The 25354-nt window shown below is 36.2% G+C and overlaps 1 protein-coding gene across 7 annotated transcripts in view; it reads left to right on the forward strand.

Moving 5' to 3' along the window:
• Positions 1–25354, forward strand: part of KTN1 (kinectin 1) — a 120363-nt gene that overhangs the window by 57713 nt on the left and 37296 nt on the right. For all 7 annotated transcript variants that reach the window (XM_081229082.1, XM_081229081.1, XM_081229083.1 and 4 more), the window contains 13 exons: positions 5664–5780; positions 8220–8360; positions 10809–10915; positions 11735–11867; positions 13276–13363; positions 14771–14937; positions 15353–15421; positions 16806–16843; positions 17519–17609; positions 17990–18058; positions 18573–18610; positions 18754–18835; positions 19662–19730. In XM_081229082.1, coding sequence (XP_081085208.1) covers positions 5664–5780; positions 8220–8360; positions 10809–10915; positions 11735–11867; positions 13276–13363; positions 14771–14937; positions 15353–15421; positions 16806–16843; positions 17519–17609; positions 17990–18058; positions 18573–18610; positions 18754–18835; positions 19662–19730 — 1209 coding nt within the window. The remainder of the gene's footprint in view (positions 1–5663; positions 5781–8219; positions 8361–10808; positions 10916–11734; positions 11868–13275; positions 13364–14770; positions 14938–15352; positions 15422–16805; positions 16844–17518; positions 17610–17989; positions 18059–18572; positions 18611–18753; positions 18836–19661; positions 19731–25354) is intronic.

Raw genomic sequence — 25354 nt, forward strand, 5'->3', positions numbered from 1 at the left:
CCATCTGCCACCGATTGGCCGCTTCACCCTCTTCCAACAGCCTCAAATGCTTTTCTTCTGTCCCAGTCGATTTCTCTGTTGGAGAGGAAGTTTCCCCAAATTTGGGACTCTCTTCTCTGCTTCAGCTCCCCCACCCTGGGGTGCAGGTCCCATCCGGCTTCCTCTTCTCCTTCTCCCTTCTTTTTGCCATCCTACCCAGTTATGCAGGGATCTTTATAGTCCTGTCTGGTGTCCAGGGTCTTCTACTAGTCTTCAGCTGGTGTTCTTTGAGAATTGTTGCATCTGTAGATGTATTCCTGATGCATCTGTGGAGAGAGATGAACTCCACGTCCTCCTACTTCTCCGCCATCTTGAATTCTCTCCCATTTATTAAAGACCATCCTAGTCCAAACCATCACTTCTCATTTGATTACCTTCAATATTCTCCTAGTTGATGTTTCTGCATTCCCTCGTAGCCTTCTAGTCTATTTTTTCTACACAACTGCAAGGCAGCCTTTAAGAGGTAAATCAGGTTATATTACTCACTGCTTTAAAAATCCTTTGGTGCCTTTCTCTTTGCACTTAAAACAAAATCCAGATTCCTTTTAAGGCCTATGGCTGTTTCTCTCTATAGCCTGATCTCATGGCATTTTCCTCATCCCCTCATTAAAGCAAACCAAATATTCTCTTCTGTCTAGACTGTCCTAAAACCCCCAAGCCCCTACCCCCTAACTTCTTTCCTTGGTTATTTCCTCCATCAGGTTTCCATTTAAATATCATTTCCTCATATAAGGCTAATCTGAATTCCTAAATTATTCTCTTCCCTCTTTCTCATAACCATCTGAATTTTTTTTGTCATATAGCATTTATCATGGCATACGTCTGTCTATACTTCCAAGTATCTATTGACAACGTGTTTTACAAATCTGTGGCATTTTACAATGTAGTATGCTTGTTGGACAGTCTCCACGTGGTGCCAGCAGTGGCTCGGAGTAAACAGTGTGTTCAAGGATCATCAGAGTAAGTGCGATAACTGTGTGACTTTGGATACAAAGTTAGATTATTCTCTTGCAAGGAACGTTCTTGAAGTTCTTGATTGAAGAATTTATCTTTTGATTTACTTTAATTGGCTAAGTGTATATCTTAAAAGGGTTCCTGGTTATTTGTGAGGATTGGGAAAATCTTGCAGGGAAAAGCCTCCAGCTGAACTGAGCTACTACCTGTTTGAAATCACTGCTTTTTAAAATTAATTGCTTCAAATGTTTCTCTTCTGACTAAGGATGGTGGTGGTGGTTTATGGGTGCAAGAGTAGTCATTTTATTGCTTGAGACAGCTTTGAACTCTAGAGATTGAGTGGTAAATCAGACTCCCCTTGATAGCTATATTAGGCAGGCCAAGGAGGAAGTTGGGAACTGTTAAAGATAACGTTTTGAAATAGAGTAAATATTTTGAAACTTTACATTTTTCCCTTTTCCTTGGAACCTTTGGCTTTCGATTAAAATCTTGTGCTGTGTTTCTTATGGTGTGGTTCTATTCTTATCTTCAGGGACTCAGTGCCCTTGTAGATCCACTCTTATCAGGGAAAGACTTAGTAAGTTTAATTTCTCCCTTTTCCTGTCGCAGAAATTGATTCTTGGTCAGACCTTTTAATAGATTTCAAGGTCCAGGATGTAGATGAATCCCCACACCTAACAAAGACCACTTCAGAGAAAGGGGGAAGATAAATGGAGGAATATAAGCATAGATGTAGGATAGAGATAGAGGAGTTAGAGGACTTACTGACCAATTAGATATGGTGGCTAAAGAAGAGTCTAGAATGAATGCTTATTTTTGCTCTGGAGTAACTGGATAGATTGTGGTGACAATGGTATTCATGAGCACTTTGCCAAAGGAAGAGAGAGTAGAGGATTATGCAAATATTTAGGAAGTTGTTTTAGGCATCCTTTTGAGCATTTAAATGGATATAATTATTTCACAGTCGAATATATAATTCTCTTGTGTTAAAAATATATTGCAATGGGAGTAATTTCGGAAAGTAATCAACTATCACTGGTACATATAGTGGATATATGTTAGTCCAGAGAGGATGTGGAGAGTGGTAAGAAAGTTCAGGAACAAACCTTGAGAAGCACCAACATTTAAAGGTCAGGGAAAGCCACCACAGAGTATAGTGAGAGGAGTAACAGCAGGAAGACAGTGGAATCACAGATGCTTAGGGAGGGTAGAGAGTTCAGGCGTGGCGGGAAAAATCAGCAGTGACATGCTTTAGATCAGTCAAGGAGAATAAGGATTGAAGAAATGGATTTGATATCCTTAGTGAAAGCAGTTTCATTGGAGTACTAGACTATAAATAAGTGATGAATGAATAGGAAAGGTGACAGTATCCACTTTGAATAAGCTTAGATGGGAAGGGGAAAACAGAGTAAAAGCTAGAGGGCTTTTGCAGAGTCGGAGAGGAGATGTTATGTTCTATGTGTATGTACACACGCCTTTGTGTTTAAGCTATAAGACACTTCTGTTTTATATTTAGAGTGTAGGTTAAGATCCTGGGCTCAAGGGTCAGATTTCCTGGATTCAAATCTAGACTCTGCCACTTTGAGCTTTGTGGCTTTACATAAGTTACTTAACCTCAGTGTCTCAGTTTACCCATCTCTAAAATGGGAATGATAATAAGGTATTATCTTAGAGTGCCTAGCATAAAATAATTGCTCAAAGATGTTAACTCAATGTGATTACTAGTAAGAAAACATTTAAAATGTATTTGAATTGTATATTAACACATATATGTGGAATCTAGAAAAATGGTACGGGAGGAATAGAGATTCACATGTAGAAATCGGACATGTGGACACAGTGGGGGAAGGTGTGGGTGGGATGAATTGGGAGATCAGGATTGACATAGGTACTCTACCATGTGTAAAATAGATAGCTAGTGGGAACCTGCTGTATAGCACAGGGAGCTCAGCTCGGTGCTCTGTGGTGACCTAGATGTGTGGCATGGTGGGGGCTGGGAGGGAGGTCCAAGAGGGAGGGGATATATGTATACATATAGTTGATTCACTTCACTGTACACAGAAACTAATATAACAGTGTAAATCAACGATACCCCAATTTAAAAAAAGAAAAGGCAAAAAAATGTATTTTATAGTTTTAGTTGATTATTAATTTCTTGTTGGCCTTTAAATATACTTGCCTCAATTATGTGTTTTTTTTTCCAACTCTAAGTTAGTAACTATTTTGGCCCCATGTTGTATAACAGGAGGAAGTCTATTTAAAATTTTTCCTACCTTCTCTCTTCCTTCCCTCTCTACTTCTGTTAATTATAGCATTTGTTTATCAGATACTTACAATATCAAATGTTTGTTTTGTGACTATAAATTTTATGATTGTTTCAGTCTTAATTCTGTAGCTTAATGCTGGGTTCAAAGCTTGATACCAGTTCTTTTGCTATAAGCTTCTGTATTCATCTCTTGGTTGGCTGAAATTGTTTTTTTTTTCTGGAATTTTTTCAAGAAGGGCTTATGGAACCTGTATTTCCCCAGTTTTGGCAAGTTAAAATGCTGCTTTATTGTCTTTGTACTTGAATGATAATTTGGTGGGGTATAATTTTTCTGGGTTACACTTTCTTTCCTTGAGACTTTGTCATGCTTGCTTTACCATTCTCTACATTCCTATCGCTGGATAGAAGTCTGAGACCAGCCTGAGTTTTGCATTCTTTTTTTTTTTTTTTTTTTTTAAACGCTCTGCAACGTGGCATGTGGGATCTTAGTTCCCCAACCAGGGATCAAACCTGTGCCCCCTGCATTGGCAGCCCGGAGTCTTAACCACTGGGCCACCAGGGAAGTCCCCTGAATTTGCATTCTTTTCATGAATTTTTGTCAAAATACACTCTCACAATGAAAACATCCTTTGGGTAATCAACCAAGTTTTTATTATTTATTGGACTTTCCAGTGTCCACCGTACTGTACAAACATCAAGGGATTCAGCTTCTTTGAAGTCATGGGAATTTTGCTATAATGTGGCTTTGCATTGACTCTTCTATCAGTATTCCCTTGGGCAAAGCATGTCTTTTCAATCATGAGATTCAGTGTCCCTTAAAAGAATTGAAATAATGGGTATCAATTAAGCATAAGTTGGATCTTCCTTGCCTATTGTCTTTATCTTTCATATTTTTGTCCTAAAAAAAATAAAGCTTTAGTTTATTTCCTCTTATTTTTATTTACTTCTCTCCACCCTGAACTCTATGTCTTCTGTGTTTTCAGCAACATGTCTTTTTCTGTTTGCTACTTCTGATTGGATTGTATTTCTGAGATGGTGTTACTTTTACTTCTACTTTGGGCTTTGCCAGCTCATATTTCATCTCTTTCTGTGGTCTTATCTTTCCTCTGAATTATTTCTTGTGAACTCTGTTCTTTGCTCTTGTTTTTCTAGAAATCGTTGCTATGCTAGACTTTCGAAAGTCAAAGTGATATATTTTTTTTAATCACAGTTTTTGTCCGTTCTTGACAATCTTTTTATGGTGATTTTTCTCCACTTGGCATTTGGTTTTTCTTATTGCTTTCCTTCTTTTTTTCTCATGTCTTACATAGACCTTGTTTTATTTCTTTTTCATTAATACTCCTCTTCCAGTGAGGGGTGTTTCTCTTGGATCATCTCTGGCTAGAGATTGATAATGAATGGCTAAGGCCAGCTGTTCTCCTTTGGCTATGTGTGAAAATGAGTTCTTTTAGCCTTTCCTTTTTCTCATATAAGAGTTCACTACAGAGGGTCTCACTGTGGAGGATCTCTCTTAACTCTTCCTCACTGATTAGCTGCTCTCTCTTTTTTTTTTTTTTTTTTTTTTTTGCTGTACGCGGGCCTCTCACTGCTGTGGCCTCTCCCGTTGCGGAGCACAGGCTCCGGACACACAGGCTCCGCGGCCATGGCTCGCGGGCCCAGCCGCTCCGCGGCATGTGGGATCTTCCGGGATAGGGGCACGAACCCGTGTCCCCTGCATCGGCAGGCGGACTCTCAACCACTGCGCCACCAGGGAAGCCCTAGCTGCTCTCTTTGAATAAAGTTTACCTGTATGATTTCTTCTTTCCTACTTCTGCTTCTTAAGACCTCCTACCAAGAAAATTCCTACCTTCTATATTTGTGCTTGTTCCTGATGTCAAATGGGGGATTGTTGGTTTTACCTTTCAGTATATTCCTGTTAACTTCAGAGAACTATGTACCCATGGCACCTCTGTAGTCTTGGGTATATTTTGACAAGGTTTTTGAGCATCTGTTTGATCTCCACTGCTTTCGGAAGTCTTTCCTGATATTATGCTTTGACGTTACAGATGTTTGTTTTATTTTGGTTCAGTTTGCATTTCGTTTCATACCCCTCTTTTGATTTTTTAGGAGGAGAAGAGAGAGATTACTATATTGGTTTTGTGTTTAAAAATGGAAGTCATAATTCTTTGTAAAAATCTGTTTCTTGATTGATATGTGTCCTATTTTATGCATCAGAATATGTAATGATACAGTGATTTTTCTGAATGATATTTCACTGACCAGTGTTTGGCAGTTATTCTACTTCATATGTAATAGTGAACTGTGCATTGGCCTAAGAACACTTGATATCAGATAGTTCATTTTCATAATTTTCATTAGCCGATGTTTACTATTAACTACTTTTGTATTGATTTCTCAATTGTAGTCAAATAAAGGAGAGTTGACTGTACTTGTACATCAGCTTCAAGAAAAAGACAAGTTACTTACTGCTCTGAAGGAAGATGCTGCTGCTATGAAGGATCGGTGCAAGCAGTTAACCCAGGTGAAGACATTCTTGTATTTAAAGGTTATACTTTCTAAATCAGATACAATGAAGGATTTTAGAAATTGTCCATAATTCCTGATTTATTTGCCCAGTAGATTTATACCACGTGAAAGTGATTTTCTTTTAGAATTTAGGTGGTGGTGATGGGGTCTCACTCTTTCTTGTTATAGCCTACAGTTGAGTTGTGAATTTAAAATAGCAGTACTTATAAGTATACTAATTTCTGAATAATGGAAGCCTGTGGACATGGGGAGCATGTTTCAATTGGTTCTGACCTAGAATTATTCTATAGAAGCACAAAACCCAGTGTGATCTTGTTTAAATTCAATTTATGGGACAAATGTGAAACTCTTACATAGGTGGTTTATTCATGAAGGTTTTCGTGATATAATTTTTAATCAGTGAAGTTCTTTAAATCCCTTTCACTTTGAGAGGTTTAAAAAAAAAGGCCTTTAAACAAGTATAAAAGTACAAACTTCCAGTTATAAAATAAATAGGTCCAGGGGATGTAATGTACAGCATGGTGAACATAGTTATTAATACTGTGTTATATATTTGAAACTTGCTACGAGAGTAAATCTTAAAAGTTCTCATAACGAGAAAAAATGTTTGTAACTGTGTGTGGTGATGATTTAACAATAAATGCGAGTATTGAATCATATTGTATACTCGAAGCTAATGTAATATTCTATGTCAGTTATATTTAAAAAAATGTAGACTGAGAACATAATTGAAATTCTGTAGTAAATGTGGTCTCATTTTTCCTGAAGTGCTTGTTTCTCCTTTTAGGTGTTAAATACAGTAGACTAAATGAGGTTTATTTCACTGTCGTTCATGTAGCTACTTGATGACATTATGAGAATGGCCTCATTTGAATATAAAATCTTTTCTGTGAATTTGAGGTAAATAAAAAAAGTCAGTGGAAAACTTGGTCAGGTTGATTTTTTTAAAAATAAATTTATTTTTTGCTGCATTTGATTAAGATTAATCAAAGTTGTTGCTAAAATAAGTGTTTCCTTAAGATTAGAAACTTTACTGTAGTTTTCTGTAGCTATAGTTTTCTGATTATTTTCAAAATTAAAAAAAGAAACTATTTACTTTTGTGTAACTCATAGAGCTGTATACTTAAGATGTGTATACTTTTTTTCCCTAAATGTATTATGTACATCAGTAAAACAATTTGCAAATGTAAATGAACTCTTATGGGCAAACCATTCGTTAAGTGAAAATCTTAAAGTTTGTCAAACAGTTTCTTAGAGCAGGGAAAATGGACTGATCATACCTGCAGATAACTTTAAAGTTGCTTGGCTTTCTTGCACTTTAATAGTTAATATTTATCCTAGGAGTTCACAATACTTGCAACTCAAAATGAAATTACCCTTTTAATGTTTGACTTGGGAAGATAATAAAACTTTCTGAGTTTTACTTTCCCTATTCTGCTATAAACATATCTTATCCTTATCTCTTACCTTAGGATGGAGACTTTTTTTCTCGCCTTTTTTTTTTCTGGGGGCCTATTCTGTACCCTAAAAGAGAGCTGGTACCTGGAAATAATGAAGAATTACCTTTGGCTTTAAAAGTGTTCTCTCTTGGGGGCTTCCCTGGTGGCACAGTGGTTGAGAGTCCGCCTGCCGATGCATGGGACGCGGGTTCGTGCCCCGGTCCGGGAAGATCCCATATGCCGCGGAGCAGCTGGGCCCGTGAGCCATGGCCGCTGAGCCTGCGTGTCCGGAGCCTGTGCTCCTAAACGGGAGAGGCCACAACAGTGAGAGGCCCGCGTACCGCAAAAAAAAAAAAAAAAAAGTTCCTTCTTATAATCAAGTTAGAATGTAGGATTTTATTCCATGTTCAAGTCTTTAACTCTTAAACCAGAAAGTGCATTTGAAATATGAGTGAACAGAGCAGCTAAGTGTTTATGAAGGGAGTTGGTGTAAAAAGCAGGTAAGATGCAGAAGACAAATTTTTTTTAAAAAAACCTTTGACCTTGCTTTTTAAGCAAGTACTTATTTCACAATTCAAGATTGGGCTTCCCTGGTGGCACAGTGGTTAAGAATCCACCTGCCAATGCAGGGAACATGGGTTCAAGCCCTGGTCTGGGAAGATCCCACATGCTGCGGAGGAACTAAGTCTCTGCACCACAACTACTGAGCCTGCACTCTAGAGCCCACGAGCCACAACTACTGAGACTGTGTGCCACGACTACTGAAGCCTGCGTGCCTAGAGCCTGTGTTCCGCAACAAGAGAAGCCATTGCAGTGAGAAGCCCGTGCACTGCAACACAGACTTAACACAGCCAAAAATAAATAAATAAATGTATTTTTTAAAAAAAAAGAATTCATGATTGTTTTACTGATGTTGTTTTCTTCTTAGTAAAGTCTTGTTCTTATTTTTTTAAATAACAAGTTTTTCATATTTTTTTTCTGATTTACTCTTCTAGGAAATGATGGCAGAGAAGGAAAGAAGCAATGTGGTTATAGTAAGGATGAAAGATCGGATTGGAACATTAGAAAAGGAACATAATGTGTTTCAAAACAAAATGCATGTCAGTTACCAAGAGACTCAACAGATGCAGATGAAGGTATAGTTTCATTCTTTGAATACAAAATTAAATATTTGTATTCATTTAATTAGCAAACTTTTAAGTGCCCTGGGTTGGGCTTTGGTACAAATGGCTAATTAAACTGGCTCCCTGTCCTTAAGTAAGCAACTTCTGGGGAGGCTGGAAGTTGACAAGTAAATACGCCGTTACAGTAGAGGTAAGCATCAGGTGCTTTGGAACAGTGCAGATGAGAGGTGGGGAAGAGAAGGATTGATAGGGAAGACTTTAGAAATGAGAAGCAGACTGTGTTGAATCTTTTGAAACAGGCATTGTCAGGAAAGCGAGTGAATGAATGGGCGCTGGGTATGAGACTTATTACTTGGTGTAATTCCTTCTCATCCCACGAGATGATGGTTTGGTAGGTCTCTTTTGGGGCCCAGGATCGCGCTTTTTAATGAGTGCACTCCAGGTGTTTTCAGCATAGGTCGTCTAGTGATAACGGTTTGTGAGAAATACAGTAAGAGTTGTGGTATTTGGGAATCAGGACTGGAATGAAGAGACCTAGAGAAATAGATAGAGGTCTTGTCTTAAAGGGCCTTATATCCCTGAAGACTGGGGAGCCAAGTGAAGGCGTTTAAGCAACCCAGCAGTGTGATTGTATTAGTATTTTAAATTATTACTGTGGCATAGTATGGAGAGTGGCAGCAGTGTGGAGAGTGGAACAGGGATAGTTGAAAGGCTTTTGCAGGAATCTGAGTCAGAGAATAAGAACCTTAAGTCAGACATTGATAATGAGGGGATGAGTTTGATAAAAAAGAGATAGTAGATAGGGCTTGATGATGGAGTGGAGAAGAGAGGAAAAGTGATAATGGTTTTGGCCTAAGTGACCTTCTCTCTCTGGTCCTTATTTTCACCTGTTTTCTTTCAACATATTAGAAGGTTCAGTGCTTACTGCCTATTTTTACAGTGTTATTCATTTTCATGATTTCGGTTAGGTCTGGACCAGTGATTTTTGTTGTTGTTTTGAAGAACATGGTTTGAGTCTGCTTGTCAAGTGGGCTTCTAACTCTCCCTCTAATTGAACTTTGTGGACCAGTGATTTCTTTTTGAAATTGTTTACATTGCTGGCTGATGCTTCAATTTGAAAGTGCTTGTCGTCACCTCAAAATTAACATATGTCTAAAATCAAACTCTTGCTTCTGATCAGGTTGTTTTTATTTTCTAATGTTTTGAGGCATTATTATCCTTATGCTTGAATCTTTGACTTCTCTCTCCCTTGCCCAATCTACAATTTGTTCTGAAATCTTAAAGATACTTTATTTCTAGTTGTTCTTGCATTCAGTTTTTAGATATGACCCTAGTTGTTTATTTCATACTAGCATAATTATAGCACCTTAATAGGTCTCTCATTTCCTTTCTAATATGTGTAATTAGTACCAGATTTTTATTTGCAAAATATTACTTTGATCACATTGGTAGTCTGCTGAAAAATTTACTGGTATTGAAGTTCCAGTTTTTTCTGTGGAAATACCACTAATAGTGATAAAGAAGTGAATGAATCTCTTCTCAGGTTCTTACTGCATCCACTACTTTGATGCTCTTATTTGGCTCAATCCTCCATCTTCCCAGGCTCCAGCCATTTGAAATATTCTTTCCCATTAACTAGGTTATTGAAGAACTGATTTTCCTGGCCTTGTGTGATCTTTTTTCTTCTTAATTCTGACTTACTATTCATTTGAAAATTAGTGGGATACATGTAGCAACATCTTTTACTGACGGTTAAGGGTGTTGAAGTGATTCTTTTTTTCAACTTGATTGCTTATAGAGGCCAGGATATAGATTACATATGATAAGTTCTCTGAAAAGTAGAAACATAGACTTGATTTTCTCTTAATTGAATAGGTTTACTAAAAATTATTAAGATTATTTCACATACTAAATTGAGGATGTGGGGATATAAGATTCAGTGTTCTCTGTCTTTTGATTCTGTAATTCTGAAATAAAAAACAAGAAGCCAGATATTTTAGCAAGTAGATTTTTGTGTAGTGAATTTGCCATCTATTTGGCTATGGCTCAATTTGTAACTTAATGTAAATGTTTTGAACATGTTTTCAGTTTTTAAACTTTTGATTACTAAAATCTTTCATTAAAATATTGCTAACACAAAATTGACATTAATTCTATGTGAGTGTTGTGTAGGAAAGAGTTCTAAAACATCCTTTAGTTCTAAAACAGCATCTCAGTGTATTTATTTTGCCTATGATAGCAGCTGGCGTCTACTTGCATACTTGAGTGCTGTGGCAGCTTATGTTTACTTTGTATTTGTCACTATCAAAATTTATCCTTTAAATTTGTTTATATTTATTTGAAAAGGTTATCCAGACTTCATTCTATTGATGCTTTTTACATTCTCATCATAATTTTCTTCGAAGTTAGCTTTGGCAGTCATTGTGTTTTCTAAATCTTATGTGTGTAAAATAATTTTAGTTCCAGCAAGTTCGTGAGCAGATGGAGGCAGAGATAGCTCATTTGAAGCAGGAAAATGGCATATTGAGAGATGCTGTCAGCAACACTACAAACCAGCTAGAAAACAAGTATGTTTGCAAATGCTTTACTTTTAATAGAATGGCAGAGTATTTTCATTGAATGGTAGAGTATTTTCTTCAGTCACCAAAATGGTGTTTGATAATAATTGGTTAGACTTTTTTGTTTTTTACACTTGTTTCTAAAATGAATTTTCTAAAACTATCCTCTTGCTTTTGAAGAACCTCTTTGGCTAAACTGTATGATAAACACTAGTGCCACCAGTGGAACAGTTTATAAATTTATGAGACTGAATTTACAAGTTTTAGACCTTCTATTCCATTTAACAGTAGTTCTCAAACTTCATTATTCTGAAGAACATCTGGCATGTTAGCTAAAAATCATATTCTTGAGTCTTACCCTTATAAGATTATGATTTATTGGCTCTGAGGTGTGGAATCCTGGAATCTGCATGTTAAGACACATTTCCTTGTGATAGTGATTTAGTTGGCTCTGGGCTGTACTTTGACAAACAGTCCAAGAGAAGACTAGTAGCATGCTTACATAGAATAAATATTCTGACTGGTTGATTTTAATAGATTTTCAGAACACTGATTTGAGGGTGACACTGTTGATTCGTGCTCATGGTGTGTGGTCATCTGTTTTTCTTGATTATTTTATAGTAATTTTAGTATTTGTGTTATTGTCATCAGAATGATTCAGATTACACTCAACCAAACTTCATTATTAGTAGTCACTTATAGCATTCATTTTCATTTAGCTATAAGTGCAATTACTAACTCAGCATAACTCATGTAAAATATATTTTGTTTACTCTTTATATGTGTTTTGTAGTAATGGAAGGTTCCTAATCCAGTTACTGTTTTCAGGCAGTCTGCTGAACTAAATAAACTGCGCCAGGATTATGCTAGGTTGGTCAATGAGCTGACTGAGAAAACAGGAAAGCTGCAGCAAGAGGAAGTCCAAAAGAAGAATGCTGAGCAGGCAGTTACTCAGTTGAAGGTGATATATTCCTACCTTTATCATTTCATAAATAATGTAGGTATTCAATTCGGTGACATTAAAGGGTATATACCTTTGAGAAGTATAGTTTGAGGCTTAATGGGACTTGTGCTCTTAGTGCTCTGCCTGTATAGAAACGTGTACACTAATGAAAGAATTGAATATAGGCTTGAGTTTGAAGTTAAAGACTTTCTGAAGATATGAAAATTGAAATTAGCTGATGGACAGGCATACAGAGTAGAATTTCATCTTATATATATGGAGGTTAGGGTCCACATGTGTAAGGCAAAAATCAAAATTTTGATAGGTAGTTAAAATCACCTTCAACATCGCTTATCCATAACTTGGATTTCTCAGTAAGTTTAGTAGAGCCTGTTTTTATTCCGGCATTGGAATAGATGATTTTCCTTTCCTTTAGCACGAGACGAAGTAGTGCTCCAGTTGCTTTCACTTGAGCCATAGTTGGAAAAAATCACACACTGTTTCTTTAGACACCAGAATGGCACTTGGTGTCATGAGATGCTTATACTAGGAAGACACGCATGGGGTTGCTCAGGCTGACAGAGAGAGGAGTGGACTCATTTCTCATGCTCTTTTTAGCCTCTGTACATTGAGTAGAGTGACGAGTAGAATTGTCTGTTCCTCCTTTTACTGGGGAGGGGATTTATTGAGCGTATAGTTCAATTTCTGTAAGTTAAATGTATCTGACAGACTTCTACCTAGGTCATTGATACAATCAGTATAGCTTAATACCAGTTCTAGAGTAGTAGGGGTTAAAAGGGCTTTGAGAATAATTGAATGCAGAAAATAGCATAATTTTTGTTTTCTTGAAGTTTTCATGGGTCCCTGTGGGAGAGTGATATAGTTGTCCTTTCTTTCAGTAAATATTTGTCTTGCTGGTGTGTTTGCTGGTAGCATTTATAAATATGGAAGTTTGTGCTCTATGGATATGGATAAGTAGATAAATGACATTAAATATTATAGTCATAATTGAAGTGTTGTGCTATACCTAAAAATAAGAATTTTAGGTGCTCACTGAAATTTAGCAATAAAGATACTATCCTTTTGAAAGCCTTTCAGCTGAGGGAAGATCAGTGGAAAGCTGATCAGAGCAAAGTGAATCAGGTATATCCATAGTAGTAGCTATACTGATCCACCAGCACAAATATTGAGTTTCTGAAATAATCTCCAATCTGTAAATCCTGTGTATTGGAGGGTAGAATGGCAGTGGCTGATAATATCTGTGCCTATTATCAGGCTGGGCACATCTGCCTATCTTATTAAAATGTAAGAGACTAGTGATTAGTTGTTGGAATAAGCAGTTTTATGTCACAACAGTAAAGATAGAGGATGCTTTTTTTCCGTTAAATTGGAATCCTGTATTTGTGCTGACTTATCCTTTCTCCAGGTTCAACTGCAAGAAGCTGAGAGAAGGTGGGAAGAAGTCCAGAGCTATATCAGGAAGAGAACAGCAGAGCATGAAGCAGCTCAGCAAGGTAAGGGGAAGCGGTATTCATTTAAATTTAGTATGTAATTCTGGGTAAAATTTCTTCCCCTCTCCATATGTGAAGACAGTGTAAATTGGCATTTTGGTTATAGGTCAATAAAAATAGCTTTTACACTTTCCGAGTACTTTTATTTCTTTAACATTTCTTAAGGTTTTAAAAATAAGCTCTCTAGTTTTGTCTGAGGCATTAAGTTATAGTCAATAAATAGGGTAATGGGAACCTGTGCATGTTCCCTTTCTGTAGTTATTCCCTCTGGTTCCTTGATCAGTTCTTCATTTAATTTTTTTTTTTCTAAGAAGGACTCATTCCTATATTGTGAAGAGAAAAACAGCAAGAGCATTGCGATTCCAAGTAGTTGACTTAATTTTTTTTGGCTGCGTTGGGTCTTCGTTGCTGCACGCAGGCTTTCTCTAGTTGCAGCAAGCGGGATTACTCTTCATTGCGGTGCGCAAGCTTCTCACTGTGGTGGCTTCTCTTGTTGCGGAACACGGGCTCTAGGCTTGTGGGCTTCAGTAGTTGCATCATGCGGGCTCAGTAGTTGTGGTGCGTGGGCCCTAGAGTGCGTGGGCTTCAGTAGTTGCAGCTTGTGGGCTCAGTAGTTGCGGCATGTGGGCTGTAGGGCGCGTGGGCTTCAGTAGCTGTGGTGCGTGGGCTCAATAGTTGTGGCACACGGGCTTAGTTGCTCCACGGCATGTGGGATCTTCCCAGACCAGAGATCGAACCCGTGTCCCCTGCATTGGCAGGCGGATTCTTAACCACTGCGCCACCAGGGAAGTCTCCAAGTAGTTGACTTAAAACTGCTTACTTAAATGCTAACTTTCACTACTTATTCTTAATTCGATGAATTCATTTAGGAAATAATGGAGCTTGTATTAGTGTGTTTTATCTATGTTTCCACTACTCCCCTTCCTCCCATGAAAGTGGTGGAGAGTTAGTAAAATATAGTTCCAAACACAAGGCTAGATCATACAGAGTTTTGGCTCTTTAGACCTTTGGTTTCCTCTGATTTTTTTCACTAAATAACTTACTAAAGCATCTTTGGGGAAATTAAGAATGCTTGCGAGAAATGATATAAGAGTTTTAAACATTCATGTACCATTCATTTAACACATTTATTGATTATGTATTTTGTGCCAAGCCTTGGGTACAGCTCTGGGTATAGAGAAAAGGCAATCTCTGATCTCAAAAAGCTCACTCTCTGGGAGAGGAAGTGAATTAGTACAGTGTCGCAGGTGCTGTGAAAAAGGTAAGCATAGACTGCTCAAGGGAGCCATATGCAGGAAGCAGAGGAGAGATTCAAGGAGAGTATTCTAGAGGAGGCAGTGCCTACACTAACGATGAGTAGCAGTAACCAGGCCGAGGAAGAGACCTTTGTAAAATGCAATGTTTTGTTAGATTTACAGAGTAAATTTGTGGCCAAAGAAAATGAAGTACAGAGTCTGCATAGTAAGCTTACAGATACCTTGGTATCAAAACAACAGTTGGAGCAAAGGCTAATGCAGTTAATGGAATCGGAGCAAAAAAGGGTGAATAAAGAAGAGTCTCTACAAATGCAAGTTCAGGTATCTAATTTTCCCTCTTTAAAAAAAATAAAGACGGGCAGTGGTTGGATGTGTCTTGTGTAGAAGAGAGAGGGTAGCCTATCTTATCCTAATTCTGGAGTGCAGATGAATAATTCTAGTTTAATCTTCAAGGAGTTGTCACAATATGGTCTGAATATGTGCTCAAAGATGCCTTCACCCACAGTCTTATGCTTTTTGTATTAGATTAGGAACAGTACAATGTATTCTTAATTTCTCCTTTGTAAATTAGCTCTCAGAATAGAATGCCTAATCATTGTTTAAAATGACGCCTTTTGGAATCTAAGAGTGCCTTTTTAAAGGTAAACAGATGTACCTGTAACTCATTTTGTTCATATACATTGGTATATTTAACAGAACACTTTTCCCTCTCCTTTTTGGTTGCTCTTTATGAAAGGATATCTTGGAGCAGAATGAGGCTTTAAAAGCTCAAATTCAACAATTCCATTCCCAGATAGCAGCCCAGGTAATGGTGCTTTCTTATTGCTTGTCATTACTAATAGCTTCCTAGCTGTGTAAATAATCTGAGTGCCTGTTGAGTGCTGCGCACTGGATTAGTAGTTGGGTGACTAGTCAGTGAATCAACTGGATGTTCCTAAGTGCTAAGCACTCTGATGATTACGTATTATGCTGTAAGAAAACACTATGGAAGAAATCCAAATCTGACTAATGGGAAGGTGGGTTAGAGAGTTTTTAACTTTAGGAGGAAAAAAATGTTGATTACCATCCTGTCAGAAGGCAGGTGTCAAGAATGATAGTTTATGTTTTAGAAGTGTTCACTAAATATTGACTAGCCATAAGGGAATGCTTTGTATACCCTCAGGTGTTAGCAGTATGTTAACCATAGCTCTCAGGTTATATATGCCAAAGAATCATTTTTAAATTTATACTTCAGTATAGTTTGAGTGTGAAACCTTCCTAAGTTTTCTAGGTGGTATTGTAAAACCTATTATTCTTTGGCATCATTCTTATGTAACATGATAAATAGGTAGATAGATATAGATATATAGCCTTTAGAATATAAATAATATAACATTAAGAAGAGAAGAAACTTGCAAGTACTTAGCTTGTTTCCATAATATACATACTGTGAATTTCAGTTTCAGTTCTTCCACTTTAAACTTCTAAAAGTTTGTAGGAAAAGTAATAGCTTAGAATAGAAGTCATTTTCTGTGCAAAAAGTAGTTTTAACATTAAAAAGTTGTTTTTAACGTTCAGGCAAGTTGAAAATCCCAAAACTTTGAGGTTGCAACCATTTTTTTCTTTTCTAATTGTTTTCTTTATAGAAACTATAGTCTAAAATTAATTGGGAAAGAATTATATAATATAGGAAAGGTGTGTGTATATGGATGTATGTGTATATGTAAATTATTAACTAAAATTGGACTGAGATCTTAAGTTATAGATGAGAGGTAGTTCTAGAAAATTTATCAGAAACTTAATATTTAGAGAACGCTATAAGTACCTTTTGAAAAGTAGAGATGAACACGAGCATTACCAAACGGCTTGTTATCTTAATCATGAATGGTATCATTTCATTATTGGAAATTGTTACTAAGGAAAAGAAGCACATGAATGAAAAATAGCCTTTGCTGCTGTTTTTCCTATTTATGTATTGCTTGGCAGTTACATAGTTTTCAGACCTGTCAACTTACTTTATTAAAAATGTCTTATGATGTGTAATTCCCTAATAACTGGCTGTTATTTAGTGAACATTCATCATGAGCCAGATACTTCCTTAACTATATACATTTATTTCTTTTAATTTTTAAAGCTTTATTGTGATGATTATTGTACAACTTTAAAACTGTCTCTTAAGGGCTTTTATGTTGACACTTTTTCTTTCTTAGACATCCGCTTCAGCTCTAGCAGAAGAGTTACATAAAGTGTAAGCCTGCCTTTCTATATTCCTCTTAAAATTGCTTAGTCACCACTAACTAATAGCTGTTAGATTCTACACTTATGATTGACTTTATGTTCTAACTTGTTCAAAAAATACTCTCAAGTAGATTTGGAGCAGCTTTTGCTCTTCTACCCCTAAGCATTATGTATTCTATGTTTTTATGTCTTTGTCATAAAAAGAGTTGGGGAAGCTTTTTTCCCTTTGGCCTTTAGCAGTTATGTGGAAGAGATTATTGTGATTTGAGATTAGTGGAAGTTAGTTTTTGTGTCTAATAAGTAGTTGTAGCTACTCTGTATCTAACTGTATGGTGGTATGCCCAAAATGAAGTTCTTTTTTTTGGTGTGTATTGTATAATTTGCATAGATATGGATCACTTAAGTTCAGAAGACCTGGAATCTGTTTTTCAGATTGCCGGGCTTGTGAGCTTAAATTATTTAACTTCTTTGACCTCAAGTTTTAAAATAGGGGTATGTATTTTAAGGAGTTGTAGTAATGCATGTGACAGTTACTACTAAACTGATATGGTCTATATAAATGGAAGGTACGGTTATGTGAAAAACTGCTTAAGTAAGGATGACCATATTTGAGGCTTCTAATCCTTTAATTTGTGACTTGACTTCTAAATGTTTATTGAATGTACAAATCTATTTCCTGTTAAAGGATTGCAGAAAAGGATAAGCAGATAAAACAGACTGAAGATTCTTTAGCAAATGAACATGATCATTTAGCAAGTAAAGAGGAGGAACTTAAGGTACAGTAATTCTTATAAATGGCTATAGTATTTTATAGTCATTGAATTACCCTGATATTGTAATTAGTATGAGTGTCTGTGAAGACTGGAAAATACTCTAGATAGAATTCATTTGAATTCATTTGAAAAGTGTCTTATCTCTTTTCTAAACTACAAAATTCTCTTTAGCCCTCTAAGAGGAGAAGTTCAAAGGCCTTTTCTCACATGATATTTATTATTCATAATAATTTGGGAAATATGTTAAATAACAGAAGTTGATGGTTTTCTTTCTGACTTAAGAAATTGTAATTTGAGACCTTTGCTTAGGTAGAAGAGATACATTACAAAACTTCAAATTTAATATTAAATACTTCTACTACTATTTTTCCTTCTTGTTCTAGGATATACAGAATATGAATTTCTTATTAAAAGCTGAAGTGCAAAAATTACAGGCCCTGGCAAATGAACAGGTAGATCTTTATTGCTTTTAAGCATTTACCTTAGAATTACAGTTTGTTTTCACTTCATTGGTGGTATTGCAAGCCTTAGTTTTACTTATGTAGATAGTAAACATAATGGTTACTTGTGTTTGGCTGCATGGTGTGTTGTTAAAACCCTCTTCTGTTTGACCATGGCTCTCACAACTCACCTAAGTGTTACTATATTCATGTTGAAATTAATGTTTGATCCTAGAAATTGATCACTTTGAGTTATCAGAGAACTCAGTTATAACACTTATGATGTGCTGATTTGTTTTAGCCTTCTGCCATTTAATCAGAAAAGGATATACCTTTTACTAGGATAAAAGTTGAACAGTGAGAAGTACAAAATACTGGACAGCAAAATATTACTATAATGTATGCTGTTGATTTAACTATTTACTCTAAATATATGAAAATATAACTTTAATATGTAAAAATAAGTAAAAGAATAGGTTTGAGTGCTTCCTGAGAAATGATACAATTCTCATCTCATTTCTAACAGGCTGCTGCTGCACATGAACTGGAGAAGATGCAAAAAAGGTGATTAAAGTATTGCTGTACATGGGCCATTCATACATTTATATTCAAGTGTAATTGCAGAAGACATTGCTGCTTATAGCTGATAGTTGTGCACATAATTTATGTAAGCTTTCTGTATATATGAAGTATTTTTTTTCTCATAGTATTCACGTTAAGGATGATAAAATAAGATTGCTTGAAGAGCAGCTACAATGTGAAATTTCAAACAAAATGGAAGAATTTAAGGTGTGTAATTAAACTTGTCAACTCAGCTTTCTTTGAACAACCTTGCGTAATTTTCTGTTGAAGTGAGTGTAGAAATACTACTTTTTTATATGTGATCACTCTGAAACAGTGTTTCTATAGTTTATTTGGGGACTTACACGAACAATTTTATCATAGACTTTTTGCTTTGATTGTTTTGACTTACCTGTTTTTATAGTAGACTTTTGATACTTGTTTTGCCCGAACCTTTTCTTTACAGTTTTCATTTGGTAGTTTGAGATGGTTTTATTTGCCTCCATTGTTGGTGTAGTGCTAGTTTCTGGTCATGGCCAAACAGCTTGAGTATTATTGTAAAGCATTCTGATTGCCAGGGTACATCTCTGCATGCAGTAAGATTTGCTTTTTTTTTTTTTAATTTTAATTAATTTTTTTTTTTTGCTTAATAAGAATCCTGTAAGTACTCACTTATGAAAGCAGGGTTTCCCAGAATTCATTGGCAGAAACGATTAAACTCTTTGAAATACACATGTAAGGGTTCTAAGCACAGTGTTAACACTGTTTGGGATAAACCACATGACTGAATTAGAGGGGCTCAGTTGAAACAACTTTTTATAGATCATTGTATATGTACATTATACTATTACTGTATTCCTGTTCTCTGGAAACATGTTCATTGAAACTGAAAAATGAAGCCTCATGAGATTTGCATTCTTAGGTCAGTACATAATTCACCTGTCACTTTATAAGTACTTAACAGTAATATGGCTTTGATTTTTTTAAAAACATTCAGATGGTTGCTTTGTTACCTTTTCTTAATAAAACAGTAAATTGAGATTCTTTCTTTTAGATTCTAAATGACCAAAACAAAGCATTACAATTAGAAGTTCAGAAGCTACAGACTCTTGTTTCTGAACAGGTAAGACTTTTCATGAATTTTAAGTTAGAAATATCCAATAGATAACAAGATCTGATTCTTCTTAAGTAGTAATCAACTCGTTCATTTTTAGAAATTTTGTTTAAGTGTAGATATGTCTTTTAATTGCATTTCTAGTCATCTTGTGCTAATCAAGTCTCTAAATTAAGGAAAATTTAATTTCTCTTCCTGAGAAGAAGCTAATGCTATTCATAGCATTTTCCAAAAAAAAAAAAAAAGTTAAATAGGATGCATAAAAATAATTTCTTTAAGTCATTTTGATGCATTTGGCTCTCAGGATAATAGTCAGACTTCTGGAGCCTCACTTTTTTCTGTAAAGCAGTGTAGATTCTTAAAAGGAGAATGGGTTTGAAACCTACTACCAGCACTCAAAAGCAGTGATGTTGATCAAATTGCTTAACCTTTCTAAGACCTCTGATTCCAGGTCTTCTACATTGAGATTTTATTTATATTATAAGCTTGTTAGATTTAAATCGAGGAGTTTATGTATGGTTGAGTAGCCTAGTGCTTTGCATATAGCAGACATCTTAAGCCTTAATTCCTTTCCTTTAGAATATTTATTTTTTTCCATTTCATCTCCACTCTCTATTGCCATCATACTTCTTTCTGTATTTATAGCAAGCCATCAAAACTGTAGCAGCCTGAAAAAGCATGGCTCCATAAACTCGAGCCCCAGGTGATGTCTGTTCTGTGGCTGTTCCTAAGAGTTGCCTTCATACTCTTCTAAATAATTCTTCAAATTCCAGTTTTTAAAAATATTCTAGAAACACTTCATATTATATGACACATTAAAATGAAGGCATGTTTCTCTACTACTGTTAAATTTTGACACATTTTATTAGAAGCTGAAGTGTAAGTTATTGCAAATGATATAGCACTTCCTTTAGCAGATGCTTGCTTTCTTTTTTATTTTAAAGTTCACATCTGTGCAGGTAGTGAATTGGTGTAAGTAGCTGTGCCAAATGTTGTGGAAGTATTTTAGAAGTATTTTGTGAACATCTGTTTACTTTTCAAGAATTAATCCATTATTTGTTTTCCTCCCCCCCAAATATGGTATTTAAGTGCTTTGCATAAACTTTGTATATGCTTTACCCTTTCAAACTAAAGGTAATAGAGGAGAAAATGCTGAATAAATGATGTTTAGTGCGTGGACATGACTTCATGCCAGTGTAATGCTCAAATGATATTTAAGTTTTATTTTTAAATCTTATTCCTATTTCCTTTTGTTGTTACACAGCTTTTAACAGATAAGATATTTCATCAACTGTAAGAATTTTTTTCTCCTCAGTTTATTATCTCTGAAGTCTGCATGTATCTTAGTTTCTGGTTACAGTTTAATTGGAGGCATCTTTAGTTTTTAGTGTATGTAAACATTTTACCAGTTGTGAGATGCAACATTGGTGACTTGGATTAGATAAAATATGATAGATATTTTTTGGCTGTGTTAATTCTTACCCAGAAAAGCAGAATGTAGTCCTTTTTTTGAGTTGGTTATCAGGGATTCTGGAACACCTATTTCAATATATTAAGTTTTAAACTTTCTAAAATTCACTTCATGGGAGGTAAAATAAATGCCTAGAAATTTCTGAATCTACCCTAGAGTTCCAGTATTAAAGGTGCTGGTAATTCTTAGTTTTAAACAGAGTACCTGGATCTTTTCTTTTCTCTTTTATTCTATACTAAAAATGATATTCTTCATCATTAGACAAGAATAAAACCATTAGCCTTAATTTTTTTTTTTTTCCCTTTAAGGTAACATGGTAGCCTAAGAATTGCCTAGTTTCCTCTAGTTTCTTTCTTTTTTGGGGGGGGTGTTGAACTGTATTTTATTTAAAAAAAATTTTTTATTGAAGTATAGTTGATTTACAATTGTGTTCCTGGTGTACAGTAAAGTGATATATATATATATATATTCTTTCTCATATTCTTTTCCATTATGGTTTATTACAGGATAGTATAATTCCCTGTGTTATACAACAGGATCTTGTTTTAATTTCTTTCTTATTGAATCAGCCTTCTGTCTACTATAAAGCTTCTGTGTATTTTTAAGTATTCTGTTAACATAACTTTTAGCATGAGATGAATTCTTTTTTATGAAGAATAGTTTTATGAAGACAGTCCACAGAACAATTTCATAGCCACATTTTAAAGTTTTATTTAAAAGAATTATTTGATAAGAGGGGAAACTCATCTTTTAAGATTTTCTCTTTGGTAATTCTTAGAATTTTTCTCCTTGTTCCGAAAACTCTTTTTTTTTTTTTTTTTTTAAATAGTCTAGAAAGCATATGACTGTGACGTTATGTTTTTGGTTGTCATTGTGACTTCTCTCTCTGATCTGAGCAAACCAGAGAACCAGCTCTTTGGTTTTTCCCCTGGTCTTTTTTTTTTTTTTTTTTTTTGCGGTATGCGGGCCTCTCACTGTTGTGGCCTCTCCCGCAGCGGACAGGCTCCGGACGCGCAGGCCCAGCGGCCCGTGGCTCACGGGCCCAGCCGCTCTGCGGCATGTGGGATCCTCCCGGACCCAGGCACGAACCTGCGTCCCCTGCATCGGCAGGCGGACTCTCAACCACTGTGCCACCAGGGAAGCCCTCCTCTGATCATTTTTATTGCCAGTGTTAGTGAAGGAAGAGATAAAGATTAGCGTAATTTGAATTCCTTTCATTTCCACCTTTCTTTAACCCCTTCCTACCCAGCGGTCAGAATTCCAAGTGACAGTTGAGAGATGAACAGTTAAGTTATGTAAAAAAAATTCAGTCTCTGCTCCATGGATTTTTATCCTGGAGGAAAAAAATGAGCTTATTGAAGCACAAACCAATAATGGTGCCAAGTTTTTGTTGTTTCTTTAGGTGTAGGAAGCAGAAAGACAGCAAATATCAGGTAAGGTAACCTGTTTATATACTAGAGAAGAGAAGACTCCATTTGGATGTAGGCCTATGGATAGATCATACAAATAAATCAGTTACTAAGATCTCATTTCTTCAGAATAAAATAATGCTTTTTGCGGGGGAAGGTCCTGAGGTGTCTTATATTTTTTTGAGCATCTTGACTTTTTAGCAAAGGAACAGCATGACTTTTTACTAGTAGTTTTTTAAGATTCAAAGATAAAGATTATTAAGTAAAAAACTGTAGCAGTAGGAAGTTTTTTACTTTTGCCCTGCAGCCTGGTTCTGTTTTATTGCAGAATAATTCATTGTTGTATGATATAGTTTTGAAAGTCATCCAGGGAGGAAAAAATTGGATTGGATTAGATTAATAATGTATAAAGGTAAAATATTGGATAGATAACTAAGTTGGGTCGATTTCATGCAGTTGAACATTCAGTGAGCAATTGACCAAGAGTACTTGTTAAACTGTAACCTTGTTAAAGGATGTTGAGTCCATTAAATTTTTACTAATGGAGAGTATGCTAGGTACTGTGCTACAATGCTAAGGCTACAGAGATGAATGAGACTTGGTTCTTGCCCCAAGAATATGGTTTAGTGTGGAGATAGGTGTACACTCAGAAAAGTGTGATGAATAAAATTCTTTTTTTGAAAAATTTTTAAACTGTGTGTACAAGTTTAGAGGAAGAGATAATTCTATCTGAAGGAGAGTAAGAGGTGCCACAGAGAGGGGACAGCTAAACCTGATTTTGAAAAATAGCCAAGAATTTGCTGAACAGCTAAGGGGCAATCCAAACTGAGGGGATACAGTGTTAAAAGTCATGGCAGTGTGGCCAAATTGGCATATTCAGAGCATATTGGCATATTGTGGAAGTGCAAAGTATGAGGTGTTAAGGGGAAGAGAAAGATTTGCTAGGGCCTAATCATGAAGGACTTTGTAGGCTGTGTAAGGACCATGAGCTTGATCTAGAATGTGCTATGCTGCTGAAGGATGTTGAAAGAATGAATCAGCATTTTGTCTAGTATTTTAGATGGATCGTTCTGGTAACCATGAGGTGTTTGAATTTATGTGGTAGTGAAGTATGCAGTACTAAAGGTGTAATACAACTAAATGATCAAGCTGCATATAACTAGGACTTAATAGTGTTGTCTTTTTAAAAAAATTGAGATACAATTGACATGTTAATTTCAAGTGTGCAACATAATGATTCTATATTTGTGTTACTGTGAAATGATCACAGTAAGTCTAGTTAATGTCTATCACCATACATAGTCACCTACTTTGTATTGTTTTTATGTGAGATGACATGCATCAAAAATAAAGATGGACAGGGCTTCCCTGGTGGCGCAGTGGTTAAGAAACCGCCTGCCAATGCAGGGGACACGGGTTCAAGCCCTGGTCCGGGAAGATCCCACATGCCACGGAGCAACTAAGCCTGTGCGCCACAACTACTGAGCCTGCACTCTAGAGCCCATGAGCTACAACTACTGAGCCCACGTGCCACAACTACTGAAGCCCACGCACCTAGAGCCCTGCTCTGCAACAAGAGAAGCCACTGCGGTGAGAAGCCTGCGCCCCCAACGAAGAGTAGCCCCCACTCGCCACAGTCAGAGAAAAAGCACGCGCGCAGCAATGAAGACCTAACACGGCCAAAATAAATAAATAAATTAAATTAAATAATAAAATTAAAAAATTAATTTAAAAAATAAAAAAATAAAAATAAAGATGGACAAAAGCCATCTTGATGAAAGATTTATAAACTTACTGCATGATTTATTTTTCACAATTTATAAACATGATTTAATGTACTTTTGACAGCTCCTATCTCCTTTCTGATGGTAGGAAAGTTTTTTTTCCCCCATTCGGAAGTTCTCCTGTACCTCTCACAATATAGTCCTTATGAATTCTAGAGACAGGGAGAAGAATTAGGGTATTGTGATATTTGAGATGAGTAAAGCTGAGGATCTAACCTAAGACACTGAAGAAAAGGGGGTTAAGTTTTAGAAATACATTAAAAGTGGAATCTTATGACTTGGATTTGGTAATGGAAAAATTAATAGTATTTGTGAAAAATGGTTGTAATAAAATTGGAGAAAAATTATGAAACTGACAAAATTAGGAGAAAGCAGGTAGGGAATGGGATGGGTAGAAGAGAATGTTGAAGGGAAGAAGACCCCAAACTTGTTTTGTCAGGTTGCTTAGCTGTCTGAAGACCTAGGAATGCTGAGGGAGAAACCTGGCTTCTGGACACATAGTAAATATAACATTGAGGACTTTGTAAAGTGTATGGGGGGGATCCTAGAAGGATGGATGAATGGTTGGGATCAGCTCACATGTCATGTTTTAATGTAACAAGGAGAATACGTTCTTGTGTTGCTTCTGCACTTTACAATTTTATTTTTTACTTTTATAAATTTATTTATTTTTGGCTGTGTTGGGTCTTCGTTGCTGCGCATGGCCTTTTCTCTAGTTGCAGTGAGGTGGGGCTACTCTTCTTTGCGGTGTGTGGGCTTCTCATTGCAGTGGCTTCTCTCATTGCAGAGCACAGGCTCTAGGTGCATGGGCTTCAGTAGTTGTGGCACGCGGGCTCAGTAGTTGTGGCTCGCAGGTTTAGTTGCTCTGTGGCATGTGGGATCTTCCTGGACCAGGGATCGAACCAGTGTCCCCTGCATTGGCAGGTGGATTCTTAACCACTGCGCCACCAGGAAAGTCGCTACAGTCAA

The sequence above is a fragment of the Mesoplodon bidens genome (assembly GCF_964165515.1).
Source record: "Mesoplodon bidens genome assembly, chromosome: 3".
NCBI lineage: Eukaryota > Metazoa > Chordata > Mammalia > Artiodactyla > Ziphiidae > Mesoplodon > Mesoplodon bidens.